Source organism: Mustela nigripes, chromosome 12 (assembly GCF_022355385.1).
Source record: "Mustela nigripes isolate SB6536 chromosome 12, MUSNIG.SB6536, whole genome shotgun sequence".
Classification (NCBI taxonomy): Eukaryota; Metazoa; Chordata; class Mammalia; order Carnivora; family Mustelidae; genus Mustela; species Mustela nigripes.
This window is the reverse complement of record NC_081568.1, coordinates 7,877,249-7,895,169: the sequence shown is the minus strand read 5'-3', so window position 1 is coordinate 7,895,169 and position 17,921 is coordinate 7,877,249. Positions and strand designations below refer to the sequence as shown.

Here is a 17,921-nt window from a genome sequence, read left to right as displayed (position 1 = left end):
AACAAATCTGGCAATTTTAAGAAAAACAAGGAAGCCAAGGAACAAGAATTCTCTGGGGGTGGGGAGGGAAAGGTAGAAGATGAAGTATGAAAGGCAGACAGGGATCAGCTCATGGGTGGTAGGGGGTGGAGGTTAAAGGTGGATTTTGTTTCTTTAGTGTAACACGTGTAACCACGATCGGATTTTAAAAGCAGGAGAGCACTGGGAGCGCTCTGTGGACCACAAGTGGAAGACAGAACTACGCAATCGGGAGCTCCTGCGTTAGACGGAGAGAAGGAAAGGATGGCCACACCAGTGGCAGCAGGCTGCCTTCTTGGAGCATCTGATCATAGATTCTCGGCTCCTTACAAAGGCCCCTTGCTCCCAGCACACAACTTGCTTGTTCTGATCCTTCAGGCTCACCTCAAGTATCACCTACTCTGAGCTACCTGGAGAATCTTGTTTAAAACAGACTCTCCCAACAGCATCCTCAGAGCAACTGCACACTTATCACAACGTGTAACGAGGTGTTTGTGCCCTTGGGCACTCCTGCTTCCTCACTAGACCAGGAGCTCCATGAAGGCAGGAATCTGTTTGAGTGCCTGGCACCCAGGAGACCCTCAGCCACCAGCGATCTCCAGTGGACGGAGACAGGGCAGTGCTGGAGAGGAAAAGTCTGGGGCAGGAGGAGACAAGCAGAGGGGGTGAGCTACTGCCAGCTGACTGGCGGGCACAGTCCTGGGTCGGCTTTTGCGTTCTGGAGTTAGACTGCTAGAAAATGAGAAAATGGTTTTCATAATGACATCTGACCTGCAGCGTACACTTCAAGAATTCTTTGATATTAAAAGTTGTGCTTTTCAAGAGAAACGAAAGGAAATATAGAAATCTGTACCAAATTCCTTTAAAAATATTCAAGTCCAGTACAACTTACAAATAACTTCTTCCTATCCACCCTATAAAAGTCCTGTTGAGCAGGATATTAAAATACAAAATGTGGGGTGCCTGGGTGGCCCAGTCAGTGAAGCGTCTGCCTTCAGCTCAGGCCGCCCCCCGGGGTCCCGGGCTCGAGCCCCACGTCCAGCACCCCGCCCGGCGAGGAGCCCGCTTCTCCTCCTCCCTCGGCCTCCCCTCCTCTGTTCGCGTCCTCTCACTTTCTCTCAACCACATCAATAAAACCTTTTAAAAAATAAACACCACAAAATGCGCCCTACTTCACACACACAAAAATTTACACATATGTATATCCATAAATGCACATCTGCAAAATAAAGTAAAAACAGGTTAGAAATAGAACTCCAAACCCATAATATTTTGAACTCTCCAGTCCTTCTCAAGGACAGCTGTACAGGGACTCATGGTCACGAAGGAAGGGTAAGCGCGGGCCAGCAGCCATTACCCTGAGCCCCGTTGTTGGCATCGGCCGCATCCTCCCCACCCGCGTCATCTTCCTCCTCGTTGTCCTCCTCCTCCTCTTCCGCCTGATCATCCTGGGCATCGGGGTTTTCTCCCACCACCGCGTTCTCAGCTGGTGGGTTAGCAGGCTGGTCAGGGGCAACATTTTCAGCACCATTTCCTCCTGCTGGAGCCTAAAATGATAGAAGAGCCCAGAAATGTAGCTAACTTGTCTCAATTCTGTTCTATTTCCAAATCGCACTCTTCCCGTTAAAAAATAATAAAACTAGCAAATAAACACAAACTATTAAAAAAAACACTTCTCAAAGTTATCTTTTCTACAAGTATCTGATTTTTGGATCTACTCGGCATATGAGAAGATAAACTCACTTCACAGTGTATATATTCATTCAGTATAATTTAGGGATTTTACGAAGTATTACAGAAAATGGGTCAACAAATCTGGCTAACTTTAACACTTCAGGCACATCCCAAACCAGTTACTGGTAGAGTTACAGAAGTTTCTACTCATGCCAGCAGAGCAAAAATCAAGAATTCAGAAAGTTAAAGCCACTACCTCTCTGGATACATAAACAATACATTAAAACAGGTCACAAAGTGCAAAAAACAAGGCATTCAACAGAGTAAAAACAAGCAGCAGGCTGTCTATCTTAACAACAGGGCAGAGGAACTCCTTCTGGAGTTCAGCTTCTGGAACTAGAGCTGCCTCAGCCAAAAAAAAGGCTCAGATAGAAGTTCTGACTTAATCTTATTACAACTAGTCAAGGACAAACTCAAAGAAACCCAAGGTTCAGATTTCCCATGACCACAGTTGGATCTTGCAACAAAGAGAACTTTGGTTACTTTTCACCAAAAGTAGGTTAAGCAAGAAGGGAGCAATAAGATTCAGCCGGTGATTCTGACCCCAAGCTGACGTCACTGCTCAGGCAAGACAACCCAGAATTACTTCTGTACCAGCATCTCCACAATCTGCTCCTCTCCGTGAACACTAGGTCTCAGCCACTGTACAGCAAGCTCCTGAAAAGGTCTGAGGACATCCCTGGGCTCAGCTGCAACCTATGACTACAGGGTTAGGAGGATTCCTTCATGGAATGCTCTCAAGTTCTTCAACATAGTCTTCATCAAGGCTATCTGGTGGAACCCCAGGAAGCTCTCGTGGAACCTGGACCTGAACAGCCATTCTTAGCATGACCTCTGGCTTCTCAGCCATCATCTCACTTGGTGGTGACCTTATTTGATCACTCTGGGCTTCTCTGTTTCTTTGTGTCTTTGGTACTGTTCAGTCTCCATTCTTTAACTTTGGGGAAACAGAACTCAGACTCTAGCACATGTGCCACATTGGAGGGCAGGGGCCACAGGGATGGGGGCCAGCTCATAATGAGACTCAAACCCCACGACCAACTCTGGCCCATAATCCTTCTTTAGAAGGCATCTCCTGCCTTTACCAACTGCCTCAGGGATAAAGACATATTCACCTACATACCTATTTGTTTATACCCATACAGATCTGTAACTTAATTCTCTGTTATCAGTTAAACACTTAAGGAAACAATTTCTAATTGCTGCTTAGTAGGTAAACCTGGCCGTATGGACTCTGTCAGTTCCTCAGGCTTTTACGGAGTCTGGCTACCTACCTAATGCAAAGACATAGTTAAGGAAAACACTGAATGCCCTGGAGTCAATGAAGATTCTGAAAGAGCAACATTAAGTATTTCAAAATATGAGATACAATGATAAAAGTATTAATACTAGGTAAGAAGTGTCTCTTCTTTCTAGTCTCATTTCTCGTATGTGTGATGTGCTAAGAAGTTACACTCAACCCTGTAAAGAAAAAAGTATGGCAGAATCTGATGGAAATCGAACTACACACTGATACAGCAAAAGGTCCTTAAATGAAAAAATTAAGTTGTTAATTATCATCTTAAGTATCTTAGAGTCATTTTTTGGTAATAAAATTTTACAAAGCATAGTTTTTGTACATAGCTAAATCTTAACATTTTCAGCCCAATAATTTCTCAGCAAGCAAGACACTAAAAGTCATTTATCTAATCCTCTTTCTCTTAACACATCTAGCAAATGCTCCTGCATCTAACATTAAGCATGCATCTCTCATAAAGAAAAAGTGAAACTGCATCAGATTGTGTAAGAGTTCCAATGACTCTACTTTTAGTACCGTTGCTACTGGGAGCAGCAAACACAAGGCATTTTGCATAAGAAGAAACGGATGAGCCCAGAAAGCAGGGCACCTCCTCAGCGGCCCACAGCATGTCGGTATAAAGAGACCGGGGAGTCTCTATGTTCGCTTACAGGCCGGCACGAAGCAGTCAATCTGGCAAAGGGCCTGAAAGAGTACTTCAGTACACCCCAACACTGCTCCCGATCTCGCTCCAAAATTAAGAAGCAAAGTAGAAGTGCCTTCTTCCTTAATCTTCTCCCAAACCTTTCACTATCATGCTTTGCAAAGGGGCGCAAGACAGAACACAAACAGAACTACACAAACAGAACCAGTTCAGGGATGGAGGGGTTACCTCATTTTGGTGGTGCCCCGCTGCGTTGAAGGGCGGGGCAGCATGTTCCAACCAAATCGGGGCGCCCCCGTGGACGATCTGCTCTCGCAGCCACACAAGGCTGATGAATGCGCACAGCGTGCATGTCACCACAAAACAACCCTGCAAACAATCCGCCAATAAATTGTCCCTATTAAAAAAAAATTATATAGAATTACTCCAAAGAATGCTTAAAATTAAGAAACCAAAGGTAACAACATTTCATCTTAAACTAAAATGTCAGAAAGAAGAGACAGAAAACGAGTCATAATTTTCTGGGTAAAAATCAGTTTCTCAGAATCATTTCTGAGATAGGAGAAATTCTATCTATCTTATAAGCTGGCCAAATATATTTATTTATATATTGTATTATATGTATTTGTATTTTAATAAGTCAAGAATAACATCAGAACTACATAGAAATTAGCTACCCAGCCATTCTTTGAACGTGGCTTAGAAACAGTCAGGCAAAAGGCAAAACCCAAAAGCAACCAAACACTGACCAAGGCCAAGTATGTATGTAATTTATGAAAGGTGAATGACTGTCCAACTCACCCTAAGAATTTCCTTATCCTTATTTTACACACAAGTTTAATAAACTTGGTTAGCTGATAACCCACACAAATAATCAGCAAGTCAGAAAAGAAGAACCTCCAGAAAGGCCTAATGACAATGTAAAGCAAGCAAGCTGAGAGATACTCAGGATGCAATGTGCAAGACAGAAGTCTGTAATATACTTTAGGTATCACTTGGAAAGCAGATTAAATTTTTATGCTAACTGCAAATATATCGTAAGTATGTTATTAGCTCCTCAACAAATTCAGATAGACAAATTATATTATGATACTTGTAGTATTCTAACACCAAAGACCTCATGTTCTTTTCCTCTCAAGGAGGAAGGAAGGGGCTTGTCATTCTCTAGTCTATGTCTGATTTCAGAATAATTCAAGGATAACTCAAGAATCTTAGTGGCCTTCAGAAAATCCTTTATCGTAATAGAAGGACTTCTTCCACCATGGAAAATCTGAGAGGGGTCCATTTGAAAGACCTCAGCCCACTGGTTCCAAACATAATGCATTAATGTGGCCTACAGATATGACCTGAAATGTATCCTAATCAAAAGAGGAATCTAACGATTCCCATGCTAAGAAACCCTCCAGATTATTAAAACTTTGTTAACCTCAGACTAAATACCCACTATTTCTACTCCGTACTCATCACCAGCAATAACAATTGTTTGATGACCATTTTAAACAGTGACAAGCCCTTTGTAGAGTTCTTTTCCCTCACACCTAGAATCTGGACTGGTTCTGTGACTTGCCTGGACCAACGTGAGGCAGCCTGAGTTTAGAGACTAGAAGAGAGCTGGTGAACTTCAACTGTCACCCTTCTGGAATGCTGCCCTGCGAGCACACGTAGAGAAGCCCTGCTGGCTCTCCGAGAGATGAGAGGGCACATGGAAGAGAACCCAGGCGCACAGCTGGAGCCATCTCAGACCACCCAACTACAGTGAAATACCTGAGTACCTGAGGAAAGCCCAACAGATGAACTCGTCAGCTGAGCCCAGCCCAAACTGCTGACCCCTGAATTATGAGCCAATAAAATTACTGCTGTTTTAAGCCAGTAAGTTTTGGGGACAGTATGCTCTGAAGCAAAATTAATTGATATGTTGTGCCTAGAGATGATCTAAAGAACTGAGCTACAGGATATGTAAGCAGCTACTATAATATTAAGAAAATTTAAAGTAAAATTTCATAAATAAAATTAATACTACAGAGAAAATGAAACACTGCTCATTAAAAAAAGTAGTTTAGTTAAACTACTTAGGTTTTTTTTGGGGGGGGGGGCTACTTAGATTTTTAAACTACTTTTAAAGTACTTTTAAAGTAGTTTTTTAAACGACTTTAGTTTTCAGGAAAACTGGCTCAAGTCTTCAAACTGTAAAATGCAGCATGGGATTACAAAACCAAACCACGTTTATAATTTCTTTTGACTATCCCCAGCCATGCCTCTGGTGTTCCTCTTGTGCCGACCAGCAGTCTCCTGAAGGCAGTTCTGGTGGCACTAACCAATCAGGTTAGAAACAGAGGGGAAGCCTGCCAACGTAAGACAAGCAACAGCTCTGAGCTTTAGTGAAAATTCTGCTATACATTAACCTAATACTCAAAATTCATATATAGTCTTTATGCATATATGTGAATTTAATCTTTAAACAGCCCACTCAAAGCCCTGAGGCATGATCTTCCTCACTTTACAGAGGAGGAAACGGGTTCAGAAAGGGCCAATGATTTGCCCAGTCACCAAATAACCTGCAGATACAGAAACCATGTTCAAATGCTAGGGTTCCTTCTATTACAACCAACTACCTCATTCTATCGCCTAAGTGATCACATCTGCCCAACAACCAGAGGGTAACAGCTGCACCGACAAGTAGTAAAGAGAGTAGGGAAGCAGGATACTACACCTGTTTGTCTCACATTTCACTGACATGCCTTCCAAAAGCACCTGTTTTTCATATTTAGGCTTTGGTAAATGTTAACATAGCCAATTAAAACAGAAATCATTAGAAAAATAATGCATTTCTGCTTCATTAAACTGCAAAGATTGGAATTCAAGTCTCCTTTTCTAAACAACTGAGATACTGACTGGCTGCTACCATACACACTCGTTAACTACCGTGGTTTAGAAAATTTTGGCCTGAACTAAACAGAACAAGAACACCCTATGTGAAATGGTTCTTTTTTTTGGAAGATTTTATTTATTTATTTGAGAGAGAGACAGTGAGAGAGAGCATGAACAAGGAGAAGGTTAGAGGGAGAAGCAGACTCCCCATGGAGCTGGGAGCCTGATGCGGAACTCGATCCCGGGACTCCAGGATCATGCCCTGAGCTGAAAGCAGTCGTCCAACCAACTGAGCTACCCAGGCGCCCCTGAAATGGTTCTTTTATTAGCTTATACATATTAAAATAAAACGTCCACCATTCTTAGCAGTCACCTTTGCTTTTATCGGACTTCTCTCACTACTTCCAATACGCATCTCTGTGATGTACATGATTCCTAAATGCCAGCCAGAGGTGAACGATGTCATATACCAAAGACATAATGAATGGCAGCTGAGCCATTCAAGACAAACTTCTTACACTTCTATACTGAGACCATGTTCTGGATGGCTGAGATAAAAACCTGATGTCTGGAAATGGGAATGCCATCCTATTTGTTTCCACTGGGTCACTTCACAAAAGGCCTGTATTCTTACATAAAGGGTTATCTTCTTACACTAGCTCCAAACTTTCAAATGTGTTAAATTACTGCTTCTCTTTTTTGTCATGGCCACAGCTAAGAGCACCCTCTTTCGAGGCCCCTGTCTACTCTAAACATTACTTTATCAAAGCTGCTCTTTATTAATGAAAACAAAAAATAATTCTAACGTAAATAAGTTCAAGGTGAAAACCTTTTATCTATTATTCCCTACGCTCCTGAAGACAGACATAAATGAAATACCTGACCTGTCCCAAAAATGTATTACCAGCAAGCAGAAAAACCAAGTCACAGACACATCTAATGTTTCTAAATATTTAGAAACATGATTAATATTTCTAAATATTTAGAAACATGATTAAAAATAATGGTGCAGATGCAAGAGACTTAAAATAACTCCTTATTTCCTTTTCTATCAGAAATATAGTATGCCCTCCTGCTCTCTTCTTTTGCCTTGTGGCTTATTTTAATGGAACAGAATACTTCTGTTCCATGGGATGGTTTTGTATTGTTCTGTCTTGACTGACACAGCAATCAGAAACCTAAGGTCAGCTGGGTAAAAAAAGATTTAGCAAATACAGGTGCAACCATTGGCAGGCTTAATATTTAATGATCTTGATACAGTTAATCATTTACGGCATTTCTAATTCTGACATTGTAATAAAAACACATCTTTCCCAAGAAAACAGTTAACAATGCTTAATGGCAGTGAACAAGTTTTTAGCCCATATTCTAATAATCACAAGAAACATTTAAAAACTAAATTTGAATTCAAAGGACTATGCTGTTAAAAAAAATACATGTTTAAATGAACTCTCGGCACATGAACATGATAGCACAGATCTCACACTGCATGGCTGCCTGTTTAACATATCGTCCCGCCGTACAAAATAGTCTTTAAAACAGGTATGTTTTAGAACAAACACGTACATATGTCAACTACTCCTACTGTAGCTGTAACTGTCAGAGTAAGAAACATAAATTACTCTTTGTCCTTGAAACAAAAGGACTTTTCAAATTTTAACAAATAAAAGCATACAGGAAAACCCAGCACTAGCTCTTCTGTGCAGCTTTCCAGCTTCACAAGTACTCACGTGGACAGCATGTCCAGTGGCAGTGTCAGTAGTGAGCTCACGGAGCCAGTAAACAAGCACTTGTAGATACGGCCTGCCAAGAAGGGCAAGACAGCATTCGGTTACGACATACATCATGAACTAAACAGGTGAAGTGTAAGCCCCTAAAAATATTTAGTCTTCGCAAGACTGTCCTAAAATACTACATTGAAAGAAAACCCTGGGGCACCTGGCTGGCTCATCGGGTTAAGCCTCCGCCTTTGCCTCAGGTCATGGTCTCAGGGTCCTGGGATAGAGCCCCGCATGCATCTGGCTCTCTGCTCAGCAGGGAGCTTGCTTCCTCCTCTCTCTCTGCCTGCCTCTCTATTTGTGATCTCTATCAAATAAAATCTTAAAAAAAAAAAAAAAAAAGTAAAGATCTTTAAATTACAATATGGAGAATTTTTTTTAACCAAGAACTCTAAAATTCATTGAGTCTGCTCTTGAAAATAAGGGGTTTCAGTTCTGGGATTACACAATTTGAAATTAAGAGGACCTTTCAGAAGAATAATGGTCCAATAACATGAATGGCAAACTAACAACCATTTTTTTAAAAACACAGATTCAAGTGTCCTCAAAGAAAGATTCTTAAATTTGGCCATGAAGGGGAAAAAAGATAAAGCATGGGTGAATGCACAGCCATCCCCTCATCCTTAGAAAGGCAAGAACAGAAATAGGGCCCAAGAGGAAACAGCTGATTTTCTTTCTAACCAAAACTTGTATATTAGTTTAAGCATCCCCTATAGCTTAGTATCAGAAATTTTCAGTGACTTCAATGGCTGTTTTCAAAAAGTCAAATCAAAATGAAAAGGTAGGAAAAAACTTCTATAATAGAAATTACTTATGTTTATAAAATAGTCAAGGCAAGTGTGCCTGTAACAAAGTAAAACAAACAACAAACCAAATGTCTGTAAATCAGAAAATGGATTCAGAAATTACAGGCCTCCTTCCTACAGAGTGCTGTGCATCCATTAAAAATATAAGGTTAAAAAAAAAAAATAGTACAGTAGCTCAACACGTTCTCATACAGAAGATACCAGGGTACACTGCTAACTTTAAAAAGCTACAGACTACATATTTTGTGATAGAACGTAAATTTTAATTACAAGTCTGTGTATAAGCGCATGTAAACAAGTCAGAACAGAGAGCTAGCTTGTTAACTGCATTTACTTACATCCTCTGAGTCTCTACTTAACTTTTTTTTTTTTTAAGATTTCATTTATTTATTTGACAGAGAGAGATCACAAGTAGGCAGAGAGGCAGGCAGAGAGAGAGGGGAGGAAGCAGGCTCCCCGCTAAGCAGAGAGCCTGATGCAGGACTCGATCCCAGGACCCTGAGATCATGACCCGAGCCGAAGGCAGTGGCCCAACCCACTGAGCCACCCAGGCGCCCCTCTACTTAACTTTTGATTATTTGCTGTGACTTTGGAGAGGTGTTAGTCTTCCATCTGACAGTGAATGCTTTATATATTTCGAAGTCCCGTACTCTGATGCATAAAAGTTCTTTAGTTTTACTTTCTTATGACTATGCCCTTTACTAATATGAAATATAATGCTCTGCTCCATTTAAAGTTTTTCATCTTGTATACATCTGGCTGATGATCACTGTTCCTGTGTTCTGCCAGCATTTGCTAACATCTCTGTAGTATGAACCTGGGCTGCTCTGTACTTAGTTCTCATAGTAAACCACGTTCCTCTGTACACAACTGTGTAAACTCTTATGATCACAGAACGTGAGCCTTACCCTTTCCTCTCTTACATCCCTTCCTCTACCCTCCAACCCTGTCTTTCCGGACTTTTGATGGACTTTCCAAATATTTACTGTTTCATACTCTGACTTCTCAAGACAAAAACTCATAATCCCATTTCTTTTCTTCCGGCACTTAGCTTTAAGTTTTGTTACTTTTTATTAAGGTAAAATTTGTATGAATCTTAAGTGTATGTCTGGGTGAATTTTTGTATGTGAACATATCCAGGACACTGCCACCTAGATCAAGATATTCAGCATTTCTAGTTTTCTGGAAGGCTCCTCAACCCCCTTCCTAGTCAGTATCTCCAGCAAAAAGGTAACCGCCGCCATTCAATCTCTATCACCACAAATCAATTTGGCCTACTTCAAAATTTCATATAAATGCAATCATACACAATCTATACTCTTCTGTGCCCGTTCCTTTCTCTCGGAGTAAAACTCATCCACGTTATTCTATGTCCCGATAATGAGCTCTTTTCTCACTAAGTACTACTCCGCTATACCGAAAAACCATGATGCACCTGCTCTCCTATTGCTGACAGGTATTCGGTTGATTCCAGTCTTTAACTACTAGTAGCAAAGCCGCTGTGGTCATCCTTAAACATCTTCTAGCAGACACAATGCTCTGGTTTCCATCAGCTATATTCCTAGAAACGGAACTGTTGAATCATAAGGTGTTGATAATATTTACCACTGGTAGATACTGCCAGTTTTCCGAAGGAGTTATAGCATATATACTCCCACCATCAATGTTAGCATATTCCAAATGCTCCACATCCTAAGAAACATTTGGTATTGTCTTGTTTTTTAATTTTAGTCATTCTGCTGAGTATGTAGCAGTACCTTCTTGTGCATTTCCCTCATGACTAATGAGGCTGAGCAGCTTTTTGTGTTACTGGCTATTTAGATATTTCCAGAAACACCTATTCAAAACTTTTGTCTTTTTATTTGGGTTGTTTACTTTTTCCTTACTGATTTTTAGGAGTTCCCTACATAGTCTAGATACAGGTCCTTCGTTTGATGTATGTATTGCAAATATCTTCTCTCACTCAGGGGGGCTTGCCTTTCTCTCTTAAAGGTACCAAAGCATGAATAAAAGTTCTTAATTTTAATTAAGTCCAATTTATTCAGTATTTTCTTTTATGGTTATATATATACATACAAGTATACATATATATATATATTTTTTTTTTTTGAAAATTTTATTTATTTTGCATGCCTAGGTGCCTTGGTTGGTTAAGCGTCTGCCTTTGGCTCAGGTCATGACTGCAGAGTCCTGGGATCAAGGCCCAGATCAGGCTCCCTGCTCAGTGGGGAGCCTGCTTCTCTGTCTCCTTCCTGCTCGTACTCTCTCTCACTACCTCCTTTGTCTCACTCAATTAAATAAAAATCTAAAAAAAAAAAAAAAAAAAAAAAGATCTTATTTATTTATTCAGAGAAAGAGCATGTGCATGAATAAGGGGAGGGGCAGAAAGAGAGGGAGAGAAAGCATTTCAAGCAAATAGGGTGTGCTGAGCTGGAGCCTGATGCAGGGCTCAATACCACAACCCTAAGATCATGACCTGAGCCAAAAATCAAGAAACAGAAGCTTAACTGACTGAGCCATCCAGGTACCTCATTCTCCCATATTTTTAGAAATCTTTTGGTTTTAACATTTACATTGAGGGGGTGCCTGGGTGGCTTGGTCTGTGAAGCTTCTGCCTTCAGCTCAGGTCATGTTCCCGGGGTCCTGGGATCGAGCCCCACATAGGGCTCCCTGCTCAATGGGGTGCTGCTTCTCCCTCTCCTCCTCCTGCTTGTGTTCCCTCTCTCGCTGTGTCTCTGTCAAATAAATAAATAAAATCCTAAAAAAAATTTTTTAAGATTTTATTTATTTATTTGACACAGAGAGAGATCACAAGTAGGCAGAGTGGCAGGCAGAGAGAGAGGAGGAAGCAGGCTCCCCACTAAGCAGAGAGCCCAATGCGGGGCTCGATCCCAGGACTCCGGGATCACGACCTGAACTGAAGACAGAAGCTTTAACCCACTGAGCCACCCAGGTGCCCCAAAATCCTAAAAATTTCTATATAAAAAATAAAAGAGTACTAATTCTTTAAAAAAAAATCATATTCAGGCTTACGATCCATCTCAAATTAATTTTTGTGTCAGGTGTGAGATAATGACATGATTTGTTTTCCTTCGTACGGCCATCCACCCAGCTGACACTACACCATTTACTGAAAGGATCGTCCTGGGCGCCTGGGTGGCTCAGTGGGTTAAGCGGCTGCCTTCGGCTCAAGTCATGATCTCAGGGTCCTGGGATCGAGCCCCGCATCGGGCTCTCTGCTCAGCAGGGAGCCTGCTTCCTCCTCTCTCTCTCTGCCTGCCTCTCTGCCTACTTGTGATCTCTCTCTCTCTCTGTCAAATAAATAAATAATCTTTAAAAAAAAAAAAAAAAGAAAAGAAAAAGAAAGGATCGTCCTTCCTCCACTGAACAGCAGTGGCACCTTTGTTATGAATCAGGTGATGATGCAGATGTGGGTCTAGTTCTGAACTCTAGTTGATTACCCCATAATTTTTAATGCAGAGTCACACGGTGTTTTCCTATCTCTGTCTAGAGCATCTACAGTCTCCTCACAAATAAGATAAGCAACTTGAAAAGCTCTCATTTCTACCCTCTCCTCAGTTCTCCCAATTTTAGTTCCAGGCAACTACCTAAAAATTACCAGTCATTTTAGATTAAAACAACTACTAGTTAGCTGGGGGAAGCACCTGTCTCTCTTTCTTTGCAGTTCATGCCTTTCTCTCTGATTCCTCATTTATTTTGGGAAAGTATATTCTCAAACAGTTTCTTTTTCATAAATGGTTTGAGGTGGCAAACTTTTCATGCCCTTGCATCTACTGGCATGTCTTTATTTTGTCCCTCTATCTGAGGATAATTTATGGGTAGATTTCAGATTCAGAAACGTCAAAGTCTAAAGTTTTTGCTGTCCTCTAGCATTCAGAGCTGCTGATTTTAAGTCTGACACCAATGTGATTTTTACTTTGTAGGATAATGTGCAAGTAGAACATTTACCATTTTATTCAGTCCTGGAAAACTTTAGAATTTGTCTAGGTTTGTGAGGCGCCGTCCTTCATCATGGTGAGCTCTCTCTCTTTCAATCAAAAAGATGCCTGTCACTTCCTCATGTCCATGATCCTTCACTTTGTGAAAGTACTTCCTAGACAGGTGCTGAAACAACTGGATGCAGCCTTCACCTCCCGGTTTTTTCCTCCTCACACTTGCAACTTCTTGTCTCTGAGTTATATCCAAGAGAACCCCTTGCTCAATCTCCTAGTTTACCTCTTCACTTTTCAACAATACCTATTCTGCTATTCAACATATCCCCAAAGATTTGCATCTTCATAAATAATCAATTTATTTTATTTTAAAGGGACTCAAGGATATTAATTATACTTATTTAAAATCTCACTTGCATTTAACTCCAAAGAATCATAGCTACATACTTTGGCACCATTTACTACCTACCCTTCTGCATGTCTCTAAAAACAAAAACCCTGGGGCGCCTGGGTGGCTCAGTGCGTTAAGCCACTGCCTTCGGCTCAGGTCATGGTCTCAGGGTCCTGGGATCGAGCCCCGCATCGGGCTCTCTGCTCAGCAGGGAGCCTGCTTCCTCCTCTCTCTCTGCCTGCCTCTCTGCCTGCTTGTCATCTCTCTCTGTCAAGTAAATAAATAAAATCTTTAAAAAAAAAAAAAAAAAAACCCAAAAGGGATCAACTAAGGGCTAGTATAACAACCTCCCAGAAAACTTCCTGTATCTTGAAAGATAAGCCTCCCAATTATTCAGAACTATTACAGATACAGGAGTTGTCTTTTAAAAGGGAAGAAAAAAAATCTCAAAAATAATCCAACTTCTGCCATCCTTGAAAGTTCTAATATACTTCAAAGAATAAAAATCAAGATCCTTCTAATTATAATTTGGTTTTGCTTTTTCAATTCTTTCATGAACTTTCATTATTAGCCTCTGTATGCTGTTTTTCATTCCCATTTCATTCAAGAAAATGATCTGTTAAAAACAGTTCTTAATTTAGGTGGACAATGTTTTCTAAGTGAGGCTTTCCTAATACATGAAATTGTAGCATCAAATAAATATCAAACAAAAATATGATGTAATATTATAAAATTGTTTATACAACTTTTTAAGTTGTATAAATCCAATCACTGAGAAATGAATACTCACATGCTGTAAGAGGAACAACTCCCAACCATGCAAAGGCCACAAGTGTATAATGAAACCAATATCGTATTGCAGTGCCAATACTTGTAACGAGTCCAGCAAATATGTCTTGGATTGGAAGCCGTGAAGGCATATCTGGAGAATAAACTAGAAGAGAAAAAAAAAGTACATATAATTTGAATTGACATATACAAATAATACATAATATAATATAAATGCATATAAAACATAATACATATAGTTGACATATTGAATCATAAACATTCAATAATAGTTTAATTCATAAATATAAAAATAGGCATGTATAGCTTGCTTAACTCTCAATCTTTCTATTTCACTTGAATATCTTTTCCTATTAAAAAAAGTGAATCAGGGTGCTGGGCAGCTCAGTAGGTTAAAGCCTCTGCCTTCAGCTCAGGTTAAGATCTCAGGGTCCTGGGATCAGGCCCCACATCAGGCTCCCTGCTCAGTAGGGAGCCTGCTTCCCCCTCTCTCTCTGCCTGCCTCTCTGCTTACTTGTGATCGATCTCTCTCTCTCTCTCTCTCTGTCAAATAATAAATAAATAAATCTTTAAAAAAATTTAAAGAAAAAAGTGAATCAAATACTTAAACAATGCTACATTTACCCAAAAGTCATCTGGAAGCAAATCACATGTGAAATGTAGAAACCAACAAAAAAGGTCTCTGTGCAGGAAAAAAGGTTCAAGGACAGTTCACAACCTTCAGTCATCAGCATGACTTCATGCAAAGCTAACTTAAACATATTTTAGCATTTAAACAATGCAATTATCTGGCTTCCCAAATTATAAAGTATCAGATTAAAGCCAACAGGAGCAAAAGGTAAAGCTGTTGACATGTTACCAAGAAAGAACCCTCCTTAGTAAAGACCACAGTAAGATATCACCGTATACCTGTCAAATGGCTAGTATCAAAAAGTTAATAGGGGTGCCTGGGGTTAACAGGGCTCAGGGGTTAAGCATCTGCTTTTGGCTCAGGTCATGATCCCAGGGTCCTGGGTTCTAGTCCCACATCAGACTCCCTGCTCAGTGGGAAGCCTGCTTCTCCCTCTCCTACTACCCCTGCCTGTGTTCCCTCTCTTGCTGTGTCTCTCTCTGCCAAATAAATAAAATCTTTTAATTAAAAAAAAAAAGAAAGAAATAATAAGTGTTGGCAAGGAGGTATAGAAAAAGGAACCTTGTGCATTGTTAGGTGTGAGAATGTAAAGACGTGCAGCCCCTGTGGAAAGGAGTATGGAGGTTCCTCAAAAAGTTAAAAATACATAGTATCATACAATCCAGTAATTCCACTTCTGGGTATTTACCCAAGGAAAACAAAAACACTAACTCGAAAAGGTATATGCACTATGTTTATTGCAGCATTACTTACAACAGCCGAGGTATGGAAGCAATCCAAGCACCCACTGATAAATGAATAAAGAAAGAATAGTGTGTATATACACACAATAGAATATTGCTCAGCCATGAAAAATATTAGGACCCCTGCCATTTGTGACAACGTGGATGGACCTAGCGGGTACTGTGCTAAGGAAATTAAGTCAGTAAGTGAAAGATAAAGAACGTATGATTTTACTTACATACGGAAGTAACAAAAGAGATGAACAAACAGAAAAGCAGTAACAGACATACAAATACAGAAAACAAACTGGCAGATGCAAAAGGGAAAGGGGAGGTGGCAAAATGGGTACAAGGGAATAAGTCACAGGGATGAAAGGCAGAGCACCGTACAAACACTGTACGGTGAAAAATGGGAGCCATACTTGTGGCAAGCACAACATCAAAGACACTATGCTGTACATCTAAAACTAACGTTAACATTGTGTCTCAACTATACTTCAATTAAAAAAAAAAAAAAGAAAAAAAGAGCAAGTCCTCCTCCCAAATACAAGCCTTAGACCCAGCACTCAAAAAGTACAATCTGTAGCAAAGTCATTTCATGTGGAAGCAAATCACCTACTGACATTTGTTGGCCAATCATCCCCCTCGCCCAATTTTCAACAGTAATTAGTATTCCAACCAGTAAATCCAAATCTTCCTATCTCTCTGTAAGATGTGGTTCAACACACTCAGAGAAAGGTTTTGCCATGTTTGAGAAAGACTTTCTTTTTAAATGGTTCCAATGAAAAAAAACCACTGCTCTACCACAGGTCTCAGAAAGAATACATGGGAGGAACAAACACATTTCTCCAGTGAGGCCAACATAAGGAATTATGACGTGTAAAGCTTTAAAATCAATGATCTAAAACTAATGAATGAACTATTATAAAAACTATTCAGAGCTGCAAACATTCAGGAATAAGCAATTTTGCAATATACCCACAAAGATCACCTACTTTAAGAGGATACTTGATACACAAGTCATTAAACCAGTAAATAAAGTTTTTGAGAAAGATAAAGAGAATGGCCTATGTCAAATGCTAACTAAAATGTACCAACACAAGCTTTTATTGGTCTCAAAAAAACTCACACAAGTAATTCCTAGGAAACGTCATGAAAATACTCAATTACTCAGAATTAGTTTGCTATAAACCTTAACTTGTAGAGTTTTTACGCCCTATAGAAAATTAAAGAATACAAAATAAATTACTTGACCTTTTTCAGATGGTAATAAAGTTCCAAAAATAAAACCGTAATGACTTCAGTCATTTATAATCACTCAAATAAAAACAAAGTAAAACTAAGTTACAGCATTTAGACTCAGTTAACTGAGTTAGAGCATTTATATTCAGCAGCTCAAGATACTATTTAATAAAAACAAAAAAACAAAAACACAAAAATCTTTGGAAGAAGAGGGCAATGTACTATAATCCCAGAATGAAAAGTATACTTCAAATTCTTGACAAGCTGCCAGTTTAGTCCTCTACTTAGGATGAATAACACTAAATATCAAGCAGTAGGCACAGGAATCATAAAATATAACTGGAATTTTAAAGACCTACAAAGTATGTGCCACTGGCTTACAAAAATATAAAGCTTAGAAAGTCTCATTTTTAAAAAGTGAATTAAGGGGGCATCCGCCTGGCTCAGTAAGTAGACCATGTGACTCCTGAACCTTCTCTTTATTATTATTTTCCAACCTACACAATTTTAAGTCAAAAGATACCCCAAGTTTGAACAGTGAGGAGATATCTGATAAAAATCAAGACATCGTTACTAATTTTTCTGAGTAAATGGTGGAATCATAGTTACTGTTTTTAAAAAGAACCCTTACTGACTGAGATACATACTAAAATATGTACAGATGAAATTATAAATGATGGCATTTGCTTTAAAATGGAGAGAGAGGTGGGGAACAAGAACATAGGTAAGGAATACCACGTAACGGCAATGAGCTAAAAAGGAGTCAAACTAAAAGATATGAACATGGGGGCTCATTACACCTTTTTTATACATTTGATCTTGCCCATAATAAAAAATTTATAAAGAGGGGCACCTGGGTGGCTCAGTCCATCAAGCGTCCAACTCTTCATTTTGGCTTAGGTCATGATCTCAGGGTCCTGAGATCAAATCCTGAGTGGGGCTTGTGCTAAGCATGGAGTCTACTTAGGATTCTCCCTCTCCCTCTGCCCCTCCCTCCCCCACTAGTGGCACGCATGCTCTCTCTCAATTAAAAAAAAAAAAATTAAAAA

The 17,921-nt window shown here is 39.8% G+C and overlaps 1 protein-coding gene across 3 annotated transcripts in view; it reads right to left on the bottom strand.

Moving 5' to 3' along the window:
• The window catches only part of MARCHF6 (membrane associated ring-CH-type finger 6), an 85,278-nt gene that overhangs the window by 41,178 nt on the left and 26,179 nt on the right, over positions 1-17,921 (bottom strand). For all 3 annotated transcript variants that reach the window (XM_059416907.1, XM_059416905.1, XM_059416906.1), the window contains 4 exons: positions 14,279-14,422; positions 8,291-8,363; positions 3,921-4,089; positions 1,376-1,565 (listed from right to left, as the gene is read on the bottom strand). In XM_059416907.1, the coding sequence (XP_059272890.1) occupies positions 1,376-1,565; positions 3,921-4,089; positions 8,291-8,363; positions 14,279-14,422 (576 nt within the window). The remainder of the gene's footprint in view (positions 1-1,375; positions 1,566-3,920; positions 4,090-8,290; positions 8,364-14,278; positions 14,423-17,921) is intronic.